The sequence below is a fragment of the Aspergillus affinis genome (assembly GCF_023601865.1).
Source record: "Aspergillus affinis strain CMG 70 chromosome Unknown NODE_154_length_74922_cov_92_515011, whole genome shotgun sequence".
NCBI lineage: Eukaryota > Fungi > Ascomycota > Eurotiomycetes > Eurotiales > Aspergillaceae > Aspergillus > Aspergillus affinis.
Window position 1 is genome coordinate 774 of NW_026515935.1, and position 24,819 is coordinate 25,592.

Genomic DNA, 24,819 nt, shown 5'->3' on the forward strand with positions numbered 1-24,819 from the left:
GGGAAAGATTAAAGGATGAAGATGAAAAAAGCTAAAGCCAGTCGCTGTCGTAACCCGTAAATAATAGCCATGACCCAGGATGATTAGGTCCCATCGAAGAAAGGAAAGGAGGTAGTAATAGTAAAGAAAAGCAATGTTAGAAAGAAGGGGTGCAGAAATGGCAGAAGGAATCAAAACAAAAATAAAAACACGGGGGGAATCTGTAGCGGTCTAAACAATTGAGAAAGAGACTTGGATGGAATGAATACAGAAAGCATGTCGGAATTTTATAAGAGGTGACGGTGGTGGCGTGGGCTATAGCAACCCAATATAGACAACAGCCATGCCCAAAGCAACGATATATGGTACAGATGGACCCGGATGACCGATAGTCCACGACGCAGCCGACGTGAGCAGCTTATCATCGCCCACGGTGATATTGACATTTGCGAAGTCGGAGCCGCATTTGCTGTTGATGCCCTCGGCGGAGGGGATGTAAGAGCGGGCGAGGAACTGGCCGTCCTTCTGAGCGAATTTGGCAAAAACATCCATAGTGGCCTGGAGACACTTGTTGCAGGTGGGAAATGGGGCGTTGGTGAGGGCGGTGTCAAAGGGCATGAAGTAGACGTTGTAGTCGGCCGAGTTGTTGGTGTTGGTGGCGGCGTCAACGAAGCAGTAGTCGGTTGTATTGGGACTCTTGAGGCAGGTCGCCCGATAAATGGGCTCGTAGGCAACCATATTAGTGTAGGCGTCGGTCACGATAGAGCTCCCGTCTTTGTAGTCTTCACCGCAGGCATCTTTTTCCAGCAGACGGCCGGCGAGGTCGGTCATGTACGACGAGCACTTATCGGCATCCACGCTGCAGGAGAGGTCTAGGACGTGCGAGGTGGCCGTGGCGGAGCGGACGGTTTTGAAGAAGGAGTAGGAGTCGCGCAGGAGCATGGACATCGCATGACAGTTGGTAAACGTGGAATTTGATAGAAAGTCATTGACGAATGTCTCGCAGGTGCTAGACGAGAAGTTGGTTCTGGTGCTGGTGTCGAAGGGCTGGGGCATGTCGTCGCTATCGGACCGTCCGACCAGTCTGGATGGTGCATCATCATTCGGGGCGACGAGGATCGGGAGCGATGCGGCCCTTTCACGGAGACTTGGATCAAGTTCGACGATGGAATCTCGGCGGATAACGTGACCATATTGAGCACGTTCCTGAGGTGGATGAGATACATCTTCGGGATCATCCTGAGCAATCTCTCCATCTGTAGATGCGACAGACGGTAGAGAGCGTCGAGCAGTGAGTTCCGATCGGGCGTTTGGAGGTAGAACAGACGCAGCAACAACGGAAGAAATCGCGAGAAAGGCCCATAGACATAGAAGGAGTCGGGAAATTACAGGACGCTGGTGAGAAGCATGTAAACTACTGGACGGTCGGGATGCCGACGCTCGGATGTAAGTGATCATGATGAACTGTAGAAATATAAAAGAACGACGTTGCCACGCTATGGCATAGCATATAAAATAATGAAGGTCTAAGAAGAAGGAAAGAAAAGAGCGATCATTGAAGGGGCATGGCCGAAATCACTGCCTTGCTTGAGGGCATAAGCGGTGGTTGGGAGAAACTAAACGTGGTGTGGACGAGTGTATAACGCGTCCATTCAAAACTCAAGGAAAAGGCACCACGAAAGTGAGACGGGGAGGGCGAGAAAAAGAAAGAAAGGGGGTGGTATATACAGAGGAGAGAGTTGAGAGAGGAAAAGAGACCTGAGGCCGTACAGGAAATAAACATGGGAGAAAAGATCCGGACAAGCCAGTCAGGGAGACTTTGCTGGGTGGTAGCGAGAGTGTTCTGGACCGGGCCAAGCAGCCTCGGGCTGGGATTTTATTCTTAGAAGTGATGCGATTGGTTGCCACGCTAGCTTCGCTGCTAGTCATGTCGGACTAGTCGTGTTTTCATTATTCATGCTAGCAGGAGACGGGCGAGGAAGTACGAGGGACACTACCTAGGTATCAGCCATAGTTCGTATGTCAGAAAGAGCATAAAGACTAAAGAGATCAAGAAAAGGAGATGACAGTGACAGCCGTCAGCAAGGACCTGAGTGTGAGACCATCGCATGACGGACGCTCGGACAGGTTGAGGGGCCGCACCTAGACCAAGGAAGCCAAGACTAAAAAAAGAGGCCGGAGCAAAAAGTAGATTAAGTTGAAAGTTGCAAGTTGAAAAGGAACGACAAGAAAACGAACCGAAGCGCCCGGGTCCACTATGTTCCTACTAACCAATAATAGATGAACGGAGGTCCCACGGTCCCATTGCGACGCTAAACCCTATTTGGGTATGCTTATCTCATCCGACCTCGAACGAGCCAAGATCTCCTCGATCTGCTATCGGATATTTGCTATCACCTCCGTCGCTGCCCCTCGTTGTCCATCGTCCTGTATATCCTGGCCCTACACCTCAATTCCTCTTTCTCAGCCTTGTCAATAGTACCTTGCAATCTACACGTCATGTTCGCAGAGACATTGGTCCCCGAGACGAGGGTCCTGGCTGTCGCAAGTCATGTAAGTCAAGCCGATCTTATCATTTAGCTGCCACAGAAGTATAGGCTGATGGTTTCATATAGGTGGTCTATGGGTATGTCATCTGATCCCAGTTCCCAAATCGGCTATCCATATTGAGACAGCGTCCCCTCTATTCTTCCCAGGGTTCTCTGACTGGTTTATTTGGCACATGAATCTTGCGACGACCTCCAAACCCCAAATACTAAGCTCTGAGTTTCTAACTAACCGATCCAAACTCCAGCTATGTTGGCAATAAGATGGCAACGCTTGTTATGCAGTCCCTGGGCTGCGATGTCTCCCCCTTGAACACGGTTCATTTCAGTGAGTCATCGCGCCTGTCGCCTGGCCGGCATCTATCAGCACGTGCGAACACTCTAACGGTCTTTCCATGATAGGCAATCATGCTGGCTACCGACAACTCAAGGGAACCAGAGCCACAGCCGATGAGATCACTGCTCTCTACGAGGGCTTATGCCAGAGCCACCTGACAGACTTCGATGTCATGCTGTCGGGATACACGCCCAGTGCCGCCGCCGTCGAGGCCGTCGGAGCCATTGGACGGGATCTTCAGCGCAAGGCCGAGAAGAAACCGGGTTCATTCTTCTGGGGTAGGTTCAATGGCCCTCCTAGGCGCCATTCTTGTCGTATTAACCGCACTTCCAGTGTTGGATCCCGTCATGGGGGATCTGGGTCGCCTCTACGTCAATGACGATGTGGTCCCAGCCTACAAGAAAACCATCCAGCATGCCGATTTGATTCTCCCCAATCAATTCGAGGCCGAGTAAGTCGAACATGCGAGCTACTACCCGCTTTCTGCGGCTCTTCCATTGATATCCTACCTTGCAGAGTTCTCTCCGGAATCAAGATCACCTCTCTCAGCACCCTTGCCGAAGCCATCACCGCCATCCACGCGACCTACAACATCCCCCACATCATCATCACTTCCGTTCAACTGTCCAAGCTTCCCGAATCACCATCAGTAGCCGCCGCCCCATCCCCCAACAACCTGACCGTCATCGGCTCGACCACGAAATCCGACGGTTCGCCACGACTCTTCCGCGTCGACGTCCCAGCCCTTGACTGCTTCTTCTCAGGAACGGGCGACATGTTCGCCGCTCTGACCGTCGCCCGGCTACGGGAGGCGGTCTTTGCCGCGGGCCCTGAATTACGAACGACCAAGTCCTGGGTCTCGCCGGATGACGTCAAACCGGCCGATCTTCCTCTCGCGCAGACGACCGTGAAAGTACTAGCAAGCATGCACAGCGTGCTGGAGAAGACCATGGAGGCGCGCAATGCCGAGCTGCTCGCCACGGCCGGCCAGGTCGACGAGCAGCTTGGGGCGGAAGAAAAACAGAAGCAGGAACATCTACGACACACCAAGGCGGCTGAAGTGCGACTGGTGCGGAACGTGCAATACCTGCGTGCTCCGGTGGTCGAGTTCAAGGTGCAGGAATGGAGGACGGAAGATCTCCCGGCGCAATTTCGATAACTTCCAGTCATATCATGTCCTTTCATCTCTGCTTGTATAGTTGGTAAATGATGTATAGACCATTAAAATAGACGATCAAACGTGTGATGAGCCATAGCCATAGCCATAGCCATAGCCTTTGTTTTTCAGTCCAGTCAAGTTCATGTCCAGTCAGTGGAACGTTGTCATTATTTTAATGTGTATAGCCAGCCAACCCGTCCCAAAATCAAATGTCTTAGCATGCCATAAAATCATTCATGTATCCTCATTTATCTTTCTGATTTGCCGTATTCCTTTGTTTCTTTCCCATTCAACACTCCCATCTAGTTACCAGTGCTTCCGAAACCCCCAGCACCACGCACGCTCTCCTCCAGCTCCTCCACAACCATAACCTCAGGGGTATAGATCTAGAAGGGGGAAAATGTATTAGCCCAACCCATTCATCCTGACAAGTATATCCCTTCGACGCACCCCCTAGGCAACAAAAAGCGCCAGGTAGGGCAGTAGAAAGGAAAGAAGAAAAGCGACAAAAACTCACCCTCTCCAAAACCAACTGCGCGATCCGATCCCCCTCGTTGATCGTAAAATCGACATCCGAGAAGTTAAATAGCAACACCTTCACCTCGCCCCTATAGTCCGCATCGATGACGCCGGCACCGGTATCGATGAAATGTTTTGCGGCGAGACCGCTTCGGGGAGCAACACGGCCGTCTAAATCGGCGAGGGAAAGCGGCTCTGATTAGCCATCATATCATCCGATACCACTTCTCAATTTGGTTCGCCCCCCAAACAAAACACATATAATGCCAATTTGTCAGGACAACTTACAGGTTCCCTCCGGCACGGCAATCGACAGACCCGTGTCGACCGTGGCTTTGCCCTTGGCGGGGATGACGGTGGCCTTGGCGCTGTAGAGATCGTAACCGGCGGCGAAGGCAGAGCCACGAGTCGGGGCACGGGCAGTGTCCGTGAGCTTCTTGACGAGAAGGGGAGGAAGACGCTGGGCGGTAGGAGGAACGGTCATTTTCGTGGCGTCGGTGTCGTCGGTGTTAGGTTTGGTGCGTTTGGCGAGGGGAGAGGCGGGGAGAGAGGGAGGTTGATGCGTAGTAGTAGCAGCAGTAGTAGTGGATTCGGCGGTGGTGGGAGGGGGAGTGGACTCCTTGGTCATGGTATGTCTCGAGTGAGGATTGGGTAGAGCAGAATAGATAGAAGAGAAGGAGGAAGGAATTGAATTGAATTGCGGTGTAAATTGAAAATGGGCTTTTTTGCCCTTACTTTTTTTCTTCTGGAGGGGAAGACGCGTCTGGCGGTGAGACGCGCACCCGCGTTTAGTGGGCTGGGGCTACCCTCATTTATTCAACGATGGCCCTTGAGGATTCAATAGTATTTATTTCATTACCTTGTCAATTTATGCTCGGAATTTGGATAACAGGAGACTCAGGAGTCATAGTTCTGGATAGTTGGTTGTCGCAAGTTTAACCTAAATAGGAAATATAATGGAAGTCGATCGTGGATATCGAGTGACCTTGAATTATTCATAACCCAGCTCATTTGACATGGCGAACCTCGCTATTCACTGGTAGATAGAAGTTGTAGGGTCGAGTTTGTCTAAATTAATATATGTGAGCGTGTGGATATTAAGCCATCTGGACAACAACGGCTCACATATCCAACCTCCGAATATGCCGAAATTCGGATATCTAATGAGTTGTTGCTTCGATTGTTCTGCTATATTTGTATACTAAGGTCATTCCTCGATCACGAAATCCACACCATAAACTCGCCAACAGCTTGAACTCCTAAACCGAAACGGACAACTCGCACACCACAGAACCCCGATCCGATGCCGATGGATCTAGTCCAGCCCGTGGCATTCATAGTACGAGGATAGTATGGCCCAGGGCAGTGTGACGGCTTCATACACCCCAAGTCACAATTGATATGAGAGTGAGCCTCCACCCAACGACCGCACAGACATGTTGGTGCCAATGCCATACTAGTAGACACCCACAAAGCACAGATAGATCGACCGTATCCAATCAATATCCAACACTCCCAACAAACGTCTAGATGATCTACCAGGATCCGGCTGGAGGCCGAGGAGCCAATCCCCATGCCTATCTAGTGCTGGTTTATGGATCTATCTCCATACTCTGGATTCTACGTACTCCGTGTACGCCGTAGTACCCCACGATGCCTCGACTCTCGAGTCAATATCATGAAGGATGCAACCAATCGGTTGAGACCGAAGAGCCATGCTAGTATGTCTTTAGCATATAACAACAAAAAACCCCACTAAGAGCTTCCCGTGACAAACACAAGGCGTGTTCTCAGGTTTGTTGGGTGACTCCTCGAGTCACGAGGCTTCGCCTGGTCGAACTTCCGGGTGTTGGATGAGACAACCATTGATTATTTATCAGCGCTTTGGTCAAACTGACGCATATCCATAAACAGGACATATATGCCCTTTGTTGAAACAGGGGCCGCAATTGAAAGATCTCAAATTCAGACGTTGTTCATGTGAAACGTGTTTGCGCCAGATGCGAGACCGCAAAGGGACATTGGCCACGAAAGCTACTAAAAACATGTGTTATATTTCAGTCGCGACTAGAGAGAGGTCGCAGCCAGGTGTCTGAAAGCTTAGTTAGTGTGAGAATCTAGAATGGAGGTGTCATTGGTGCTCCTGGATCCAGCAGTCTGGTAGCATGGTCAATGCTGCCAGAGGAAGACGACGGGGCTTGGTTGCGTTTGTCGTTGCCGTCGGGTCTCCGAAACGTGGTCGCAACTTTATGTGGCCACTTCCGATGCATGCGATATAGGTCGAATATTCTGATTTCCAGCCAATGCCAGTGATGAATTTCACACAGGACGTGGGTGAAGCCAGCGGTTGCAATGGTAGAAATAGAAATCCACCAAGTCTCAGGGTATCAAAGTTCGGTATGCGCTGAGACAGGTTAATAGCGCTAGGACTTAGGAATATATCTTAAAGACCGTGCCGTTCGCTTTGAGGGGCGTGGGAACGTGTCTGATAAGTGCAAGCCGCATTACCCCAAAAAGGCAAATTGTAAAAGGCCACTAAGATATAGTTTGCGTTTGGCCCCTCCTCTTGTCTTTGTTCCTTTTTTCATTTATTTTTTACTCTTCTTTTCAAGGAAAGGAGGATGGAAGGAATAAGGATGAAGTGGGTGAAGTGGAGTGAGGATTTTATAGTTTTTTACTTGTTCAGTGGTTCAGCGTCGTCCGTAACCGTCGAATTTCATACTAAAGATGGCAAGCATCACGATTGACGCAGGATTTTCTTGAACCGTTGAACTCCCGCCCCGGTGGAGACTGGATATGGCTCTTTGGATCTTCGGCTACTCCGTGTCATCCTGATCATCCTAATAAATTAAGTCAATTACCTAGCGTCTTCAACTTGCCAGGACCGGAAACCGGGCCAACCACATAAATGAGATTTTTTTTTTTTAAAAAAAAAAAAAAAAAAAAAAAAATTAAGAGCTCCAAATTTTGTCCGCGCCGGGGCCAGAAGACGGCCAAATTCGATACAACGTAAGCATGCCAGTTGTCATGACTAGGTAGCAACTAGCAAGGGGGAGGGGCCAATTTGCCCGGGCTCCCGAGAATGTAATATGTAAGTAAGTAAGTTAGTTAGCAAGTTCCAAAGTACTGAGGGGAAAGAAGCAAGAGAGAAAGTCAGTTGAGACCCGAAAAGTACCAAAACTAGCCAGCAACTGCCTACCTACCTTGGCCAGCCAAGTAAGGGCAGACTCGTTTGGAATGAAGGCAATCGAAACAGAAACAGGTCTAACTAATAGTGGCGATGCAAATGTCTCGTATAGACGTACGACACCGAAATATGCAACTAGGAAGAGCCCGGACCAGTGAATGGTCACCAGCGCAGTGTCAGCATTGAGCCGCCTGAATACAAGATAATTGGGTGCGGCTCATATGAGGCTTTTTTTTCCCTTTTCTTGCTGATTGTTCTGGTCATGGGTCTGTGACTGTATTCTGTATCTTCCGACCCCCCGAGCCTCCTACCACTCTTTCTTCTTATTGCTTACAACAGATGGAAAACATACTCAGTAGGAAATAGTAATTAGATGCATATTTAAAGGGAGAAGAATTTTTTAACAGGGCCATCTTGGCCCTCCTAGCAGTAACCTTACACGATCCTTTTTTTCGGGCCGTGCACTTGAAGGATTCGACGACCTACTCTACGGAGTACCTAGTTCTACCTACCTGGGTAGGAGACTAGGGGTCTCTATTCTTTGGCTTTCCAGTTTCCACACTCCACAGCTCATATAATAATAGTTAATGCAATTCATATAACGGAGGACCCGCGACGTGCCGAGGTGCCCCTGGCCCCCGAATCGAAGGACGAAGATCCAAGCAAACGAGGGCGAGAGAAAGGTGGAGGGAGACCGGCACGAAAAGCCAAGAAAAGAAAAGAAATAAATAGAAAAACCGAAGCAAAGCAAAAAAAAGGACAATAATCGTCACGGAATAGACCACCAGAAAAAAGAAAGAAAAAAACAAAGAAAGTCGCCCGATCGCAAAGAAGGGAGGGAGGAGGGGGGAAAGAAAAGAGATCCCTGCAGCCTAGCGGCTTATTAGCGTTTTACGGCTGTCGAACGAGTTAACTAAGGTAACGAGTTTCAACCAGCGCATGGAAGGTGATTATGATGATCAGCCTACGGCTTACTGGAAAGAAGGCTAGCTTTGTTGTAGATAATGTCATAGCATCTTGTTGTTCCCGTACCGCCGATAGCGTGATTGACTGGGAAATACTAATGGTTACTTGATGAATATCATAGGATTGATATTTATTATTTAATGATGAATTAAAATAGTGCCACTCCCCGTCCGTAGAGCGCTCGGTACGGTAAGATGTCTTCGGCGCGGGCCGCTTGCTACCTTACCTTGGGGGGGGATTGGGGAATGACCACAGGGCTATCCACGGAAGGGGGTTCTACGGGGTCATCTTAGCATCTTAGCATCTTAGCCTCTACGGTATGAATTTATTTGCTATGATTTCATTTCTATCTTCGTATTCTTCTAGTTGACGAGTTGCCAATCTATCTAAATTTCGGCGGGATTCCGATCGTGTGCGTAAAACCAGAAGGATAATCAAATTAGAATGAAGATCATATCACTGACCAGGACGGTGGCTGACTGATCGGAGGATAATTATATAACTATAGAATTAGGATAAGCTTGGGCAACGACCATCAACTTTGGCGTCGAACGGAGACTTGCACCGTACACAAGGAACAAAAACTAAAGACAAGAAGAAGATGGCAATGAAGAAGAAGAGGGGGTGAAGGGTTACAGAACCATCTCAAGCCAAGAGAATTGTAGCCCCTCCGGAGGTTGGACAAGAGTGGACACACCCATGTTCTACAGCATACAGGCTGCTAGGTTTAATAATATCCACACTTGCAGCAAGGAGGGTGAAGGGGGGGGGGCAACACGCTGCCATGGGGTCATAAATTTAATTATATTGGGCGTGAAGTGTGAACGGGTGAAGTGATCCGGGCAAACATTAGGGTGTAAGCAGGATGTGGAGAGCTTTGGGACCGTTCTGCATCCACATTTTAGTATCGTGTGTCGGCCGCTAGTACTTTTTATACGCCGGAGTCCGTCAGGTCTGGAGCAGTCAGTCAGTAACCATCCGTCTTTCTGTGCTTCCATTGCGGGTGATGATGATATAACTCGTGGGAGCCAACTAGTTAGTGACGGAGGGAAGGATCCTAGGTTATAAAGCGGAGGCTGGGAAGATCCAACACGGACTGACCGAGGCCCTGAAGATCGTCCAGCGACGGTCGGTGGTGCAACGAAAGGACTGGGAAAGGTTGCAGTGTTGCACGGAGAACGGATGGGCAAGAAAGTGGTGGAGAAGGACGAGCGCGAGAGGGGAACGTGGGGCCACATCTTCTCTCTCTCTGACTGAGTCTGATCGTCTCCTGCAGACTTGTGGGCGGTTCCATGGAAATGACTGACTCTGACGGATTACTCCTCCTGCCCTCCCTTACTCCGTCCACTGCATACTCAGTAGTCTGTTGTACCCTAAAGGCGCATGATGAGGAGGAATTCTTCCTTGAATATCCTGTCCTACTCCATGACCTTCGCCTGGTCGAACGGGGCCTACCCATTTTTTCGCTCCGGAGATCTCAAATCCGCCCGGGCCGATTGACTCTGCTTTCCTGACCCCGGTCGCAATCACAACGCGACTCCGGTGCGGATACTCAAGTTCGATGCATTGGAACGCTATGAAAATCTTAAGGCCGGAAATATCAACCGATTGCAGATGACGGGTTGTCTTCTCCTTGATCACGGGTCGGGATTTGCGCATTTTTTTTCTCTCTCTTTCTTTCTTTTGGTTTCTTCTGTTCTGTTCTATCTTGCGTGCCATAAACCCCCGCCGTGTCCCAGACCCAGACCCATGCCCATGCCCTTTTGTACTCGTACCTTGTACTCTTCCTTGTACTCTAGAGTTTAATAAACCCTAACTAGCACGATTTGCGGTTGGTTGGACGATGAGTGACGTGGTTGGGTTGTAGATTTTTTATTTTCTTTTTACATTTATTCCTCATTTCCCTCCCCAGTGATTAATTTCTAGGCCCTCTTTGGCATCCTGACGGACAATGCAACGCCGGTGCGACTAGGAGGTGAATGTAGTCCGAGGGGGACGGAGGGGGGTGGACATGTAGGGGGGAGGAGACTCGTGAGCCCCCTAGGATATTTGCTCCTAAATTAGAAAAGAGAGTTCAACCCAACGGTGAGGCTACCGAAGTTACCGGCAATCCAGCAATCACAGCCCACTGGAGAATCTCATCATCATCGTCGTCATCGTCAGGAAGTGCAGCCTCGTCGCCTTACTCTGCTGACTCATCCAGGACATTCAGAACTACTCCGGAGTAAAGAGGGGATGCAATGGGAAGAACAGAACAGAACAGAAAAAGAGACGGCAAAGGGAATGCGTATGAGCAATGGTCCCCAGAGTCCGGAGAGATCCCAGAAAAAAGAGAGGGAACCCTCACAGGAGACTGGAGAGGGAGGGTCAGCCTCCGAACAGAGCGGAGGACAGGCAAAGTTCCACGGCGATTCGATGCAGATGAACACTTCAGCCTCCTCGTTTTTCCCTCTGCCACGGACCAATCACGGACGCTGGAGGTAGGAGCCTCAAGTGATTTTGGGTTTAGCGGAGGTCTGGCTCTGTCGGGCCTCGTGGATATGGAGGATGGAGGAGGGAAATGATTCTTCTTCCTGAGGGTCCCGAGTAACTACTCCGTAATAGAGTCAGTCAGTAAGTAGTAAATAGTAAATAGTAAATAGTAAATAGTAAATAGTAAATACGGAATGAATTATTATTATTATTATTATTATTCTATTCTTGTTACCATCCTGGTAGGGTACCCAAATTGCCCTTTTACTCTTCCCTTTCCCCTCTTTCCTGCTCTCTCTCTCTCTCTCCTCCCTCTCCCTCCCCTCTCTCTCTCTCTTTTTTTCCTTTTTTTATTTTTTTTTATTTTTTCTCCGTTCTTTCTCCCCTGATCTTCTATGGCGGTGGATGCCTTCTTCCCGTTGAGCCTCCCGTGATTTTCCCTCCATCTTCGCCTCTCACCTTCACCTCTCTTTCTCTTTCTCTCCCTCTTTCTACCTCCCTCCCCCCACTTTGTCTTCTGCCTGCAGTGTGGCGTCTCTAGAGTCAGCTTCCAACCCTCCGCATCCCTCCGCGAACGTCTACCTATCGTTGAGCTCGATTTTCCTTTCGTGAATAATCAAAAAGGTTCAATTTATCCCAACACCCCCAAAATATTGAGAAAATTATCATGATTATCATTGATTTGTCTCAATCGCGGAATATGAACTGATTCCCGTTGCAGTCACCAAATAGGCAAACCAAACGATTCCTACCACGAAATTAATCTGGAGGAGCTACGACTTTCTGTGCACCGTGCCAGTGTTCAGAGGCCCGTCAAATCATCAATCGATCAACCCAGTTCCCATCAGCCATCCTTTCGCCGGACGGAATCCGACTGACAGTGCTTGCTTTCTGATTGTTCTCCACTCCGTCTTTCCAGCTGGGCCGGTGGTGGAGCGTCGCTGGGATTCCCTCCTCAATCAGAAATCAGCATCCTGCCCTACTGGCCTTCCGACCAGGCTAATAATCCATCCAATCCACTCTCCCTCTCGCTGCTTCGGTTCTGCCATCGCTAGCAGCCTCCCTGCTGACCGCTCCCCCGTCTGACCTTAACCTTTTGCACCTGCCAAGCGTCATAGTTAGCTTCAACTGGCCGATTGATTGATTGTTCGATTACTTACTTGCTTCACCAGTTTATTTGTTGTTGGTTCTTATTATCTTTTCTTCTTTTCCACTTTTTCATTTTTCCCCCGTTTCATTTTCATTTTCAATTTTTTTTTTTTTTTTTGGAACGGGGATCGCTGCCTCGCATTGTCCGTCCCTATAATTCTTTCTATTATTACCGTTACGACCTGGGTACTCCGTACTATTATCCCGGCCAAGTTCCTGGTCCTACGGCCTCCAACAAGCTGCCGTCTCTACCTACGGAGTACACTCGACCATCACTGATGCTCCGACTCCGACTCTGAACGACGAATTACGATCCATGCCCTCGGACTGACTCTTACTCCTCTTGGCCGGTCCTCTTCACCCTGTGATTATTATGAGCGTTGGTCATCGCTAGACTATGACTTTTCTATGACCACCTTGGTGTTATTGTTCTCCTCCACTTTTCCCATCGGAAGCCGCCTTGCGTCTTAAGTTCCTGTCATTATTTCTTCCGTTTTTTTCGCCCTCCCCCCATCAAGCCATTCTTCTTGCCGCTGCCGCTGCTTTGGTAGTCGCAGTCGCGCTTGCCGTTCCTCCACGTTTTCAAATTCCCACTCTCCTTATTTTTTTTTATTATTGATTTTATTTCTATTATCTTTCTTTTCCCTTGTCCTATTTGGCTCCTATTCTTATTATTTACATATCGCCGAGCCTCACTCCTTTCGGTTGATTTTCGTTTCTTTGATTCTGGGCCTCGGGTCTTATGCGGTCGGCGCATCGTGTTCGTCTTTGATCGCGGCGTGTGAATTGGCTCCGACTGAGCCTCATTTCTAAGTGCGGCTGGTGCCTGGTTCCGGTGGTGTTCGCCGTGTCTTGATGCCATCTAGCAGGTAAGCGTTCCTTTGCCTCGGGTTCTCTCCACTTACCTGCTCTTTCATTGGAATTTGCATGAAGTGTTCTTTTCCTTCCCTCATTTTTTCCCCCATTATTCCTTGGTGCTTGTTTTTACCTTTCCTCGCCAACGGCGTTTTTCTTCTTTCCCCCTTCCTCAACCCCCAAAAAAACGGTAGTCGGGTGGTACCTTACTTGAAGTGGAACGGGGTTCCAGTCATGAGCCTGGCTGGTCCACCTCCACCGATGATGCATGCATCTACCCTGATTCATCCTCGTTTCCCTCCCCCGGCTCAAGCGCTTCAATAGTCGCAAGAGTCACAATTTTTCTTACTTTGATTGCACGATTTACTGTCATCTGCCTTCCTATGTGCTTTTTCCTCTTGTTATCTTTTTTCTCGCCCCCAAGCGTCATTGATTGGCCTCGTTTCATTCCCTCTCCCGCCTCAAAATTGGTCATATAATAGACAAACTGACTAGATTCCTAGGACCTCTGGAGGCTACCACTGACTGGCGTGCCCCACTTGGATTTTCTCATTTGTTCATTTCTTCTATTCCCCTCCCTTTCGTCTCACGTAAAACCGGCACTTGAGTCTGTGTGACCTGAAGCATCCCGGACAGAGAACGGCAAATCTCAAGAGAAGTCGAAAGGTGTGGCGCGCCTGATGCGTCCGAAGCCGTGGCCTCTATGGACGATTATTACGATCAGGATGACGTCCCTGGTTCCCCCGGGCTAGAGGTTTCTAAAGTCAACTATGATACCAAGGATTCACCGCCTCCTTTTCTCCAGAAGGGCTCCGATAGCGACACTGCTAAAAAGTCTGCAGACGAGGGAACATCTCATCGTTCCCGTAAGCACCAGCTACAACCCTCCAAGCCCAGCACAACAGAGGGTAATTCGGTGCTGATCAGCCATTTAGACCCGAACCGACCAGACATTGCTGCTTTCGAAAGAAATCATCCCTTAAGTGAGGATTTTCGGCGCGAAGATGATTTGGACTTGCCAACGAAACACATATTGAACAGACCGGAACCGTCCTCGGCTACGGACGAATCTCCAAATCTTCCGGTTGATGTGGCCAAATCTGCTCTTTATCTTCTTTCGGACCCAGAGCCCTCTAAACCCCACGAAGGGCCTCCAGCTCCGGACAGTCCTCCCAAAAATAAACTTGTTATACCTTCTCTTTTGTCTCCAGATCATGGCTCTCTTAAACGAGAACCGGAGTCCCCTCAATATCCCCAGAAATCATTAAGTCCCTACGCCCAGGAGGCGAAGCAACTTCCCCCTTTAAGCAGGTTTGTAATACCTGCATCGGAGGCCTCGGCACATGATCTTTTACCGGCTCTTCATTCACCGGATAACAACCATACCTTGCCCTCTATCCAGACAGCCCTGGGACTGCCTAGTGTGTCAAAGGAACCCCCCGGGCGCCCCAACGGATCGTCTCCCCTTTCTCTTCCTCCTGTCACAGCTGCATCGCCACCTGCTCTTAGAAGTGAGACGGTTTGGGAGCAGCAACGCCCGACACCTTTTTGTGCTCAAGTTCCTCCCAGTCCGTATTCACATTGGTCACCCGCGAGTACTACTGCTGGGAATATATCGGCCGTGTCTTCACCTGCATCGCAGAATTCCCATTGGCGATCTCTCAAATCAGAAATATCCTACCTGACTTCTCCATACGACGTTTCACACTCGACAGCCAAGAGTCCGGCAACAGGCTATCCAACACCTACAGATCAAACCCCTGTCAGCACATGCGACAGGACACCATACAACCCTCCTACGCAATCTAACGGTGCTCATACCTCGACCGGCACTTTTAAATGTGGCTGGCCGGGGTGTACTGCTCCCCCGTTTCAAACGCAGTACTTGTTGAAGTAAGTTACTCTTGCTGCCGGTCTAATCTCAAGAACGGAATGCTTAGATAAAACACAGCTCCCATGCAAATGTTCATTCACAAGAACGACCTCACTTCTGTTCAGTTGAAGGGTGTCCTCGCGGGCCGGGTGGGAAGGGGTTCAAGCGTAAAAATGAGATGATACGGCATGGCCTTGTTCACAACTCACCGGGTTACGTGTGTCCCTTTTGTCCAGATCAGCAACATAAGTATCCGCGACCTGACAATCTTCAACGGTATGCTTATCGCGCCAGGAATGGACAGACAATGTGATTGTACTGACACAAAACAGGCATGTGCGCGTCCATCATGTTGACAAAAACAAGGACGACCCCGCACTCCGTCAAGTGCTTTCTCAGAGGCCCGAAGGCAGTGTACGCGGTCGGCGTCGCCGACAAAGCGTCCAGTAGCATCGCTACGTTGATGACTGACCTGGACATCTTCGTGTGAAAGGTAACTTTCTCAGAGCCATCGGGAATTACGCGGTCATTTTCAAAGCAGGGAACTCCATATAGTCCCCCTTGAAGACTCTTTTTTTACCCTCACCTTATTGTACACTGCATATGCATGACGAACTATTGCATTCATTCCCAACCTTATATGCGTCTTCTTTGGTTGATTTTCACCTTGTTCATTTTATTTCAGTCCGTGATACCAAATGTCTAGAGTCATTGTTGATTGTTTTTCTTTTTCTTTTTCCGTCATTCGTTCAATGTTTGCATATACGCCGCCGGTCTCAGTTATAATGCAGCGTGGGAATTGTATAGGAGTACAGGACTCTTTTTATCTTTAACAAACACGGGCGTTGAGCTTTTTTCATTTCTTTTTTCTAGTTTATCGTCATTCTCTGTGGGCTTCCTTGCCAGATGCTAATTACGCATAGCAGCAAGCTATGGCTTACTGTGCAACCCACAGTGTAATCACGAAGGTATTTCCCAGCGATATGAGGGGTTTTCTCTCTTTTCTTTATTTTCTTTCTATCTATATTCTTTTTCTAAAACAAAAAATTGATGACTTAACATATGAATGAATCACGGTCCCGAATGTGAATGAAATGTTATTTAAAAACAGAAAAGCGAAACTTCTTCAAGTCCTGCGTGTGTAAGTTTCGTTTCTAATAATACATGGTTTATTCCGCATCATAAAATAAGAAGAACAGAGCAGAGAAGGAAAAGATCCAGTCATTGCCAATCTGCAATCTGCAACATCGTATACAAGCAACATGCCGAAAACAAATAAACAGACAAACAAGAGGACAGACATGTGCCATGATACAAGGAAGAATGAAAAAGAATGAAAAAAACAATCCAAATAAAGACCAGCAAAATTCAAAATCAGCATTGGAAAAAAGAAAAATCCAGAGATCAGAAAAATCAAGATCAAGATCAAAAATCCCTCCGATGAACCCGTCTCACATGATCTTTCATATTATCCACACGACTAAACATGCGTCGACAATTCGGCCACTCGCACGAGATGCCCGGATTATGTTTCGCCTCATGACGATCTCGGTCCTTTTTGCTCGAGAAGCCGCCAGTCGTGGACTGCGCGCACTCTGGGTACCGACAGAAGAGGTGTTTGCGGTGTCGGTTGAAGTGTTTCCGGAGATCGCAGCCGCGGCGGAATGTCGTTTGGGACGTGCAGCCGGGGTACGCGCACCGCCAGCTGCCGTCGGGATTGGGGATGCCGTATTCGGTGAGGTCTCGGGGGCTGGGACTCGGTTGGCTGGTTGGCGTGTTGGTGTCTTGCGTGTCGTCGTCGGTCATGCTGGCGATGCTGCTGCTGCCGCCTCTGCCGCCGGCGCCGGCGCCGGCGGTGATATAGTGGTAGTGGTGGTGGTCTCCTCCGCTGGAGAGGGGTGAGAGTCGGGAGCTAGAGGATGGGCAGGGGGTGCCGGGTGGGGGGAAGAGGGAGGTAGGGTGGGAGGTAGGGAGATGGGGTGATGAGGTGGAGGATGAAGGAGCGGATGTCACGTAATAGGATGGTTGGTGATGGTGAGGTTGAGTCTGCAGAGGAGGATACCACTGCTCCGTGAGTGGGAAGTAGGCAGCAGCGGTGGAGGAGGTGGGAAGCATGCCATTGAAGGATTCGGAGCTCTCGAGGGTAGAATGGGACGAGAGGTCGAGGTCGGATCGAGAGTATTGGTGGAGAGACTGGTCAGCAAGATAGAGTTGGTCCATGGTTGGCCCCGCGTTCGAAGGATGAGATCGTGCGAGATGATACTGATCCATCGAGGACATGTCGGTGGCGGTATAGCGCTGCGAAACGTATTCTGGTGGCGAAGAGTAGAGATGATGTTGCGTATGCACGGATCGTATGGTTGTGTAGGTTGCAGAAGATGGTTGGATGAAGCTATTGTCCGCTGGGGATGGAGTCATGTTGAAGGCAGAAGCGGAATCAGTATATGAGGCGGTACCGAATGACGGCGATTGTTGCTGTCGGGTCTCCCCGTATCGCCTCCCGGGGCGACCTCCGGACAAACGAGATGAGTCCATCGGGAGTTGAAAATGAGAGTGAGAGACAAAGACACTCATGAATGGTACAAAAAAGGTAGCAGTAAATTTATAGGCGTTAGAATTTTATTGGTCTCCAAGTTGTTGCTTTCACGTCGGTTTGGGGAGTTTCCGGCCATATAAGCAATTGAGGCTTCAATATAGAAGGATTTTAAAACGACTTTCCCCATGTCAGATGTGGCTATGCAACCCTTCTGAGCTGACGATTGACAGGGTTCTCTGGAAAGGCAGAATTCTAGAAACTGATTCGTGTTCGATGGTCAACGACTAGCAAATGAGTGTATAAGCACTCATTGAGTCACTTGTCAGAAGTTATTCTTGGTCGTCTGCGGTCTGCGCCTGGTCGGATTTTTGTTCCTTTTTAATTATTCTTTTTTCCACCTTGAATTTTGGCTGGAAGCTCAACGTCACTATCGCGTACCTCCCTCGCAAGAGTGAAACTGAAGGATCTTCAGCTTCGTCACGTTTTCTAGCAGATGCTTAAGACGTGATCAGCAGCCCAGGCAAAGGATAGACGAATGAACGATGTCTGCAGAGTTCCTCATGTATAGCTGAGACATCATGATCGCATGAATCGGCGTTTGAGGGGCGACTTAAAGGACAGTTTCGTCGCTGTCTTATTGGGCACGGGGATACCCAGGTAGCCGATGACGTTCGGATTACCAGAAAACCCCAGGACTGAGACGGTGGTGCGTTGGTCTGTGTCTTGGTGCGCCGCTATTGTCGGGGGGCCCTCGCTGCTAGTCTGGTGTTCCACCGTATATTTTCTTCTCGCGATACTCAAAACCGTGGTAGGGCTGAAGTGCCACGGGGATGCCGGAGCGGACACGGCGTCGTTGTGCATGGCAGAGAGTCCTATAAACAGTCATCGGTCACGTTGTCCCTCGACAAGGCCCAAAATGGCGTTTCGAATGGATTCGATCAATGATGACTAGCTGAGGCAATCATGACCTGACCGGGTTCTACGTGATCCCGTTTGTCCACATCCTCGGGAGCAGAGCCTCAGCACTAGCATTTCCTTGACGGGGGTTATGCAAGACAAGGGGGTAGGGGCAACGGTGCAATTAAAATCGACGAAAGGAAAATCAATTAGAAAAAAAGCCCCTCTTTCTCATCGCACTATCCCCTTCTCACCGTTGGAAAAAAAAATACTTCCTATGTACACCGACTGCGAGTCCGGTCAGGCCCCCCACGCAAGCCTGTTAGCCCCGAAGAAGATAAGCGATCGACACTGTCGGTCATGGCTGAGACACAAGATCCAGCCAGTCTGGTGGCTTCATGGCGTGCGATTTATAAGCCTCATATGCCACCCTTCTGCAGTCGTTGCTCAATTCCCGACGTCATTTGCTGGCTTACTTGTGACCCCAGGGCAATGCAGAGGTTGGAAAAGCCAAGGCGCCAAAAAGCAAAATCATTCAGCCCCATGGTAGCTGTGAAAGAGCGGTGTCGCTATCGCATGTAGTTTATTGCTCTAACTGTTCAGGAAAGGGGTAAGGTGCAGTAGAGAATGTACTGTAAGTATCAAGCGATGAAAGCATATACGATTGTGTGAACGCAGTTTCGGGAGTATCGCATTTTTTTCCTGATCGGTTGCGCGGAAGCCGCCCGGTCGAGATCTCGAGTTCAGCTGAAGCCACTTTCAGCCTTGCGCTTCCCCTCGCTCGTTTAATCTATGGGCGGCGGGTATTCAATCTCCATCGTCGACCGTTAGGTGGTCATGCTCCAGTTCAAAATCCAAGCTGAGCATCCAAGAAAAATTACCTCCCAAAAAAGGTTTCCAAAATCCCGATCAGTTTATCCATCTCGGTATAATAATCTAGTGGCTAGCGGTTCTGGGCACTTGGTTTGGGTCTGCCAACAGAGGGGTGATGAGGTCTGGAATATCGCAACTGTCCTTGCCTTCGTCTCTTTGCCTGTACAGAATGTAATGTTGAACGACGAAGACCAAGTCAAAGACGATCGTGACATTTGACAAGAGAAATTTGATCGGATTCCCCGTGATTCCACTCCAGTCGTTTTGGAAACTGGAGTCGAGCACTAGCTGAATCAGGGACAGCACGCCTCCCGACAGATCCAAGAGGATTTGGACAATACTCCAGCCGTCTGTGGATTTGCGTTTATAGTTGACCCACGCCTGAGGCACATATTTCACAATGGTGATGATCAGTTTCACGTAGGAAAGAGTGTATATCTAGGACAGTTGGTACGTCTAAGTTAGCGCGAAGCTTTGATGACAGCAACGGGAGAGACCTTTGCAGGTCGATATGTCTGCTTACTACGTCGATCCATGCCCAAGTCGAGGGTTCGTAACCCTGATCGGGACTCCGAGCAAGAACGATGGCGATAACAATGCCAACGGCAACGATCGACCCCCAGAAAATGCCAGCAACTGGCTTGCTAACCCTTTGGAAGCGTGAAACCTTGAAGCCCCAGATCTGGGGCCAGAACTGGGTATAGATAATGGAGCTTAAAACGACGGCATGGAGAGCAAAGGCAAAATCATTGAAGCGCACAGTTGGCTCTTCCGAAAGCGGATGACGAGCGGCATACTGGCCTCGAATTACGGGCGAATACAAGAAGGCCGAAGTGTACGCTGTATAGCAAATGAACCCTAGGACATTAATTGTTGGGAAATCAATGGCCAGCCCGGTCGTTGCACGCCGTCGAAAATTGCTGATCGGTTGTGGATAGAAGGACGCAGACCAACAAATCATGCTAAGACACATCATGTTAGTCCCGATCCGATTATTGATTAATGCCAATGTTCATTGAAGACATACTAGATCCATCCTAGAAGACTACATTGCGTGGAGCCTAGTCAGTACGTTATAGTTCCAGAGAGTCGGGCTAGACTCCGCGATTCGGATTCCCGAGTTGCTCGATACGTACCGAGATAGCGCCTTCACGAAGATTTCTAGCTGGGAGGCCATGACTACCGAGGATATGAATGAAGGGAAAGAGACCTTCGATGATGAAGATGATGAAGACGAGAGAGAGGATGAACGTAGGGCGGCAAGGGGTCCTCCCCGTGGATCGGCAACTGATAAGATAGAGCACGCGATAGGGCCCCGAACGGCAGGCGGTCAGCGGTCAGCCACGCTGAGTCAGCGGCTGGTTGTCCGGGATATGTGCTGGCACGCTAAACCCCAAACGGCAAACCGTTGATGCCTCTCGGCTCGTCGTCCCCCCAGACGCTTCCAGGCCTCTGCAGCTCCCTCGGTGGATTTTGTGCCTTAGTGATTTGGTGTTTCTGTGACTCTGTTACTCTATCTCTCTGTTGTGACTTCTTCCGATCTCTGTCCTGGTTCACCCTGGACAACCGTCATTCGATCTCGATCGATCTCCCCCACCCTTGCGTCGCTCTGTCCATACTACTCCGTCGTCAGCTTCATTCGCATCTGACCATAAACAACACTCCACCAACGAGTTTCTGATCGCATCTCAACTACCCCGACGATATTCAATCCCGTTATCCGTGGTTTGCGCTGAACCAAGTTCCCCCTCAGCATCCGATCGCGACGACTTTCGATCGCCTTTCCTTTTCTGCGCATGGTGCATTCTCCGGAGTGGGGGATCTGTTAGATCTCCTCCGGCCTTCCCGACATTCCAGTGTCTTGAAATCGCCGTCGGAGGAACGCATATTGATCGTCGTCGCTGGATAGGAACATCGTTGAGGAATTTCGGGAATAATGTCGTCCAACTCGGATCTCACTGCCCCCGGGAGCAGCACGTATGCCTCGAACACCTTGCATGTCGGAGATGGGACATGGGACAACGGGCGCGACACATTCCTTTTGCCAAATTTGATGGGACTCAATTTTGATACCATGCGCTATAATGGTGGGTATATTGGTGTTGCTTCAACTGTTGATTTCGGGCTCTTACACGGACTATAGGAATGGGAAATCGATTTCGAGAAATGCCGCAATACCGGACCCTGGTAATCGCTCACGGCGTAATCGCAACAATCGTGTTCCTGGGCCTGGTGCCCATGTCAATCCTCACCATTCGATATTTCTCCCGCTGGAGTCCGTTCTGGGCCTTCAAGTTACATGTCTGGTGCCAGGTCTTGACCCTCTTATTGAGTACTGTCGTCTTTGTCCTAGGTTGGTTTGCTGTCGGTCCCAAGAGAAGTCTGTCGAACCCACACCACGGCATTGGGCTCGCAATCTACGTGATGGTCATATTCCAAGTTCTGTGGGGTTACCTAGTCCACAAAATAGAAAGCAAGAGGCAGCGTTATCACGTTCCTTTCAAGCTCGTCGTGAGTTTTGCGCTGGTTGTTTGTTTTTTCCGGGCATTGTTCCAAAAAGGCTAACCTTAACCCAATGCTAGGTCCACCGATGGATTGGTCGTGCGCTTGCCATCCTGGGACTTGTCCAGATTCCGTTAGGTCTCACTCTGTGGGGATCCCCGAAGTCCTTGTTCATCCTATACTCGATCGCCGTGTTTGCGCTATTGGCAGCGTTCTTCGTCCTATCGTACCTGTATGACACGGAAGGTTACCACCCGGGAGGAACCGAATATGATGGTCGACATAGTTATGTTTCTGGTCCTCCTGGTCCCGACGATCGCCGTCACAACAGTTTTGGTCGTATGGCCTCGGCGGGAGCCGCCGGGGCTGGGTTGGCCTCCCTCTTCCGGAGGCGCTCGAGAAGCAGAGGCAGGGATCACGGATACGACGACTCACACGCATCCTACACGGAGGAAAAGTACTCTGACGAGGGATCACGTCGTGGTGGATGGGCTGATAAGTTCCTAAAAATAGGTGCCATTGGAGGCGGTGCTCTTCTCGCCAAAAAGCTATTCGACAGGAGGCGCAACAAAGAGAGTGATCGCGAATCTGGACGATATCGCCCTGCCCATAATCGAACGGACAGCATGACAGAAGACAGCTTGAGTCGGTTGGAAGATGGACGAAGACCAGCACCAAGCCATCAGAACCCTCTCAATCGCCCTCCTAGCCGGCCACCAAGCAGACCGGGAAGCAGACCGCAAAGTCCAGGTTCTTCATACTATTATGAGTCGACTTACCTCTCTGGCAACGAGCCTAGACCTTCTCATGGTGCTCGCAATGCTTTCTTTGGTGCAGGCGCATTAGCAGCCCTTAAGAATATGTTTAACCGCCGGAAGGGTGACCCGGACCAACGCCGTATGGAAGAAATCCGTCGTCAAGAGATGGAAGACGAGCGCCTCCAACGCGCAAACAGTAAACGTCGATACACTGGCGATGGCTATTATCCACGACGACGAGCTGACTCATTTACCGCTACTGACTTGTCATCCGACATGACACGCCCTCCACGTGGTCCCTCTCATGGTCCGCTACTTGGAGAGTCTGCTCTTACTGGAGGCCCTGCCGCCTCTGGACCAGTTGATGGAGCGCACTCAGATATGCCACCTGTGCCTCCAACTCAACTGACCTCGGAACTCCCAGCACATGATCCGTCACGGCCCACTCCTTCTGAAGTTGCAGCCGGTGCGGCCGCAGGGTCGGCCCTTGCCGGCCCGTCCAGCCATCGCCGTCGCCGCAGTAGCAGCAGACGCAGAGATGACAGCGTGGACTCTCCACCGGTATCCGTCAAAGTGAAGATGCACGACGATGGGCGCCACGTCACTCTACGGAGATTAACGGAGGAGGAAGCTGCCGCTAACCGTGAAGCACGACGCAGAGAGCGACGCAACTCCCGCCGTCGCGCTGGTAGTAACAGCTCCTTATCCGGGGGCGAGGGAAGCTATGACCGATGGCGTCGAGTCGAGGAATTAGAGCGTGAACAACAAGAGCAGATGCGACGAGAACATGCAGCCGCAGCTGCAGCCGTTCCATCCGGAACTATGCCCCCAGCCTCCTACGCACCGCCGCCCTCAAACATGAGCCATATGGCCCCTCCTCCGCCACCTCCGCCTGCAGCCGGAGCAGGTATGCCCTATGGTGCAGGGAGTATAACCTCACCCGGCACATACACCGGTACGGAAGCCAGTGGCGACTATGCGAACAATCGAAGACGACGACGAGCGGAGCGAGCCCGCGCCCGACAGGACAGGCAGCACAGTGTTGAATTCACTTGATGATGAGCCATCTGACGTCCACCATCTAGGGTCTTTCGAGCTCCCAAGCCTTTCCATCTCTTCCCTGCTATTGCAATTTCGCAACGCAACCTGTATAGAACCCCACTTGATTTCTTCCCTGTGGTATCTTTGATTCCCGAATTTCCCCATCATCCTTTTTTCATGCCCCCCCTTTGTCACGACTGTTCTCTATCTACTTCGGTCATGTTTTCTTCTGATGTTATGTTTCCCCCCTGTCCCTTGTTTCCTTTCTTCTACTACATGCCCTTACTTAGCACGATGGAATGGAACGAAACGGTAATGAATTGCCAATGCAAGCGTTGATCTTCCCCCCCCCCATGCCCTTCCTTGATCTATGAATTGAAAACATATGCACCACCACGTCCCATGTTCATGTTTCATGCTTCAAATGTCCAAAATGTTTCCAATGTTCCAATGTTCAATATTGATCTTGATGATAACATAACATATGCGCGTCCAATCAATGAACATATCAAAACATATCATATTCTGAAATCCAGACAGCGAAGGCGCGGACAACGCTAGTTAGTCTTGATCGGGTTTACTTGGTTATAGCTCTGGTTCTGAATTAACTATTCCTATTATTTAATTTCCATCTCTTGTTTTTTTCACTGGCCCGTGTTGATATGTTGGTTTATATGATTATATATTATCCTGTTTTTTTTTCGCCAGCTATCTGTCCACAAAACAAATGATGACCTCTTTTTGTATTTATTTATTGGCTTCTCTGCGCTTTCTCCCTCTTGTAAGATTAACGTTTCGTCTGGCTTTTTCCTCCTGTCTGGTTAGATGGTCTGAATGGATGGACGTGGATAAAAGACGGAGTCAGATCAATCTTCAGTGTCTGTAAGTAGCTGATCTATCGATCTATGAATGTATGTAATCGGCTTTATCTAGTGGTTCTTAGCTAGTTATACTTGTACTATACAGGTACAATCGTTTATCGCAGCTCTGACCTCCCCTTTCCTGTACGCCAGATAATCTACTTGTGGATCGTAGTCATCACGGAATATCAAAGTAAGAGCAACATCTACCAATCAAGTCCGATACCTCACACACGCCGGCAAACGCTAACTTCTTCAGGAAGTACGAATTCAGTAATAAAAGATCGATTTGGATAGACGAGACAGCAAA

The 24,819-nt window shown here is 49.7% G+C and overlaps 8 protein-coding genes across 8 annotated transcripts; 4 read left to right on the forward strand and 4 right to left on the reverse strand.

The window, feature by feature from the left end:
• Positions 1-294: 294 nt before the first annotated feature.
• KD926_002521 (uncharacterized protein) lies at positions 295-1,437 on the reverse strand (the record flags this gene model as incomplete). Its single annotated transcript, XM_053094209.1, has 1 exon — positions 295-1,437. The coding sequence occupies one exon, from the start codon at positions 1,435-1,437 to the stop codon at positions 295-297; it is 1,143 nt and encodes a 380-aa protein (XP_052950980.1).
• Positions 1,438-2,478: 1,041 nt separating this feature from the next.
• Positions 2,479-4,021, forward strand: KD926_002522 (pyridoxal kinase; the record flags this gene model as incomplete). Its single annotated transcript, XM_053094210.1, has 6 exons — positions 2,479-2,532; positions 2,595-2,605; positions 2,774-2,853; positions 2,928-3,140; positions 3,196-3,313; positions 3,379-4,021. The coding sequence occupies 6 exons, from the start codon at positions 2,479-2,481 to the stop codon at positions 4,019-4,021; spliced, it is 1,119 nt and encodes a 372-aa protein (XP_052950981.1).
• A 302-nt stretch (positions 4,022-4,323) lies between these two features.
• KD926_002523 (putative deoxyuridine 5'-triphosphate nucleotidohydrolase) lies at positions 4,324-5,168 on the reverse strand (the record flags this gene model as incomplete). The annotated part of the gene is made up of 3 exons (XM_053094211.1): positions 4,324-4,407; positions 4,539-4,711; positions 4,829-5,168. The coding sequence occupies 3 exons, from the start codon at positions 5,166-5,168 to the stop codon at positions 4,324-4,326; spliced, it is 597 nt and encodes a 198-aa protein (XP_052950982.1).
• An 8,704-nt stretch (positions 5,169-13,872) lies between these two features.
• KD926_002524 (uncharacterized protein) lies at positions 13,873-15,066 on the forward strand (the record flags this gene model as incomplete). The annotated part of the gene is made up of 1 exon (XM_053094212.1): positions 13,873-15,066. One exon carries the CDS (start codon positions 13,873-13,875, stop codon positions 15,064-15,066), a length of 1,194 nt encoding a protein of 397 aa, XP_052950983.1.
• A 65-nt stretch (positions 15,067-15,131) lies between these two features.
• KD926_002525 (uncharacterized protein) lies at positions 15,132-15,532 on the forward strand (the record flags this gene model as incomplete). Its single annotated transcript, XM_053094213.1, has 3 exons — positions 15,132-15,191; positions 15,279-15,318; positions 15,375-15,532. 3 exons carry the CDS (start codon positions 15,132-15,134, stop codon positions 15,530-15,532), a joined length of 258 nt encoding a protein of 85 aa, XP_052950984.1.
• A 935-nt stretch (positions 15,533-16,467) lies between these two features.
• On the reverse strand, positions 16,468-17,577 carry KD926_002526 (putative C2H2 transcription factor; the record flags this gene model as incomplete). The annotated part of the gene is made up of 1 exon (XM_053094214.1): positions 16,468-17,577. One exon carries the CDS (start codon positions 17,575-17,577, stop codon positions 16,468-16,470), a length of 1,110 nt encoding a protein of 369 aa, XP_052950985.1.
• A 1,834-nt stretch (positions 17,578-19,411) lies between these two features.
• On the reverse strand, positions 19,412-20,525 carry KD926_002527 (putative L-cystine transporter; the record flags this gene model as incomplete). Its single annotated transcript, XM_053094215.1, has 3 exons — positions 19,412-19,786; positions 19,872-20,310; positions 20,485-20,525. The coding sequence occupies 3 exons, from the start codon at positions 20,523-20,525 to the stop codon at positions 19,412-19,414; spliced, it is 855 nt and encodes a 284-aa protein (XP_052950986.1).
• Positions 20,526-21,284: 759 nt separating this feature from the next.
• KD926_002528 (uncharacterized protein) lies at positions 21,285-23,664 on the forward strand (the record flags this gene model as incomplete). The annotated part of the gene is made up of 3 exons (XM_053094217.1): positions 21,285-21,435; positions 21,492-21,859; positions 21,931-23,664. 3 exons carry the CDS (start codon positions 21,285-21,287, stop codon positions 23,662-23,664), a joined length of 2,253 nt encoding a protein of 750 aa, XP_052950987.1.
• Between the last annotated feature and the right edge of the window lie 1,155 nt (positions 23,665-24,819).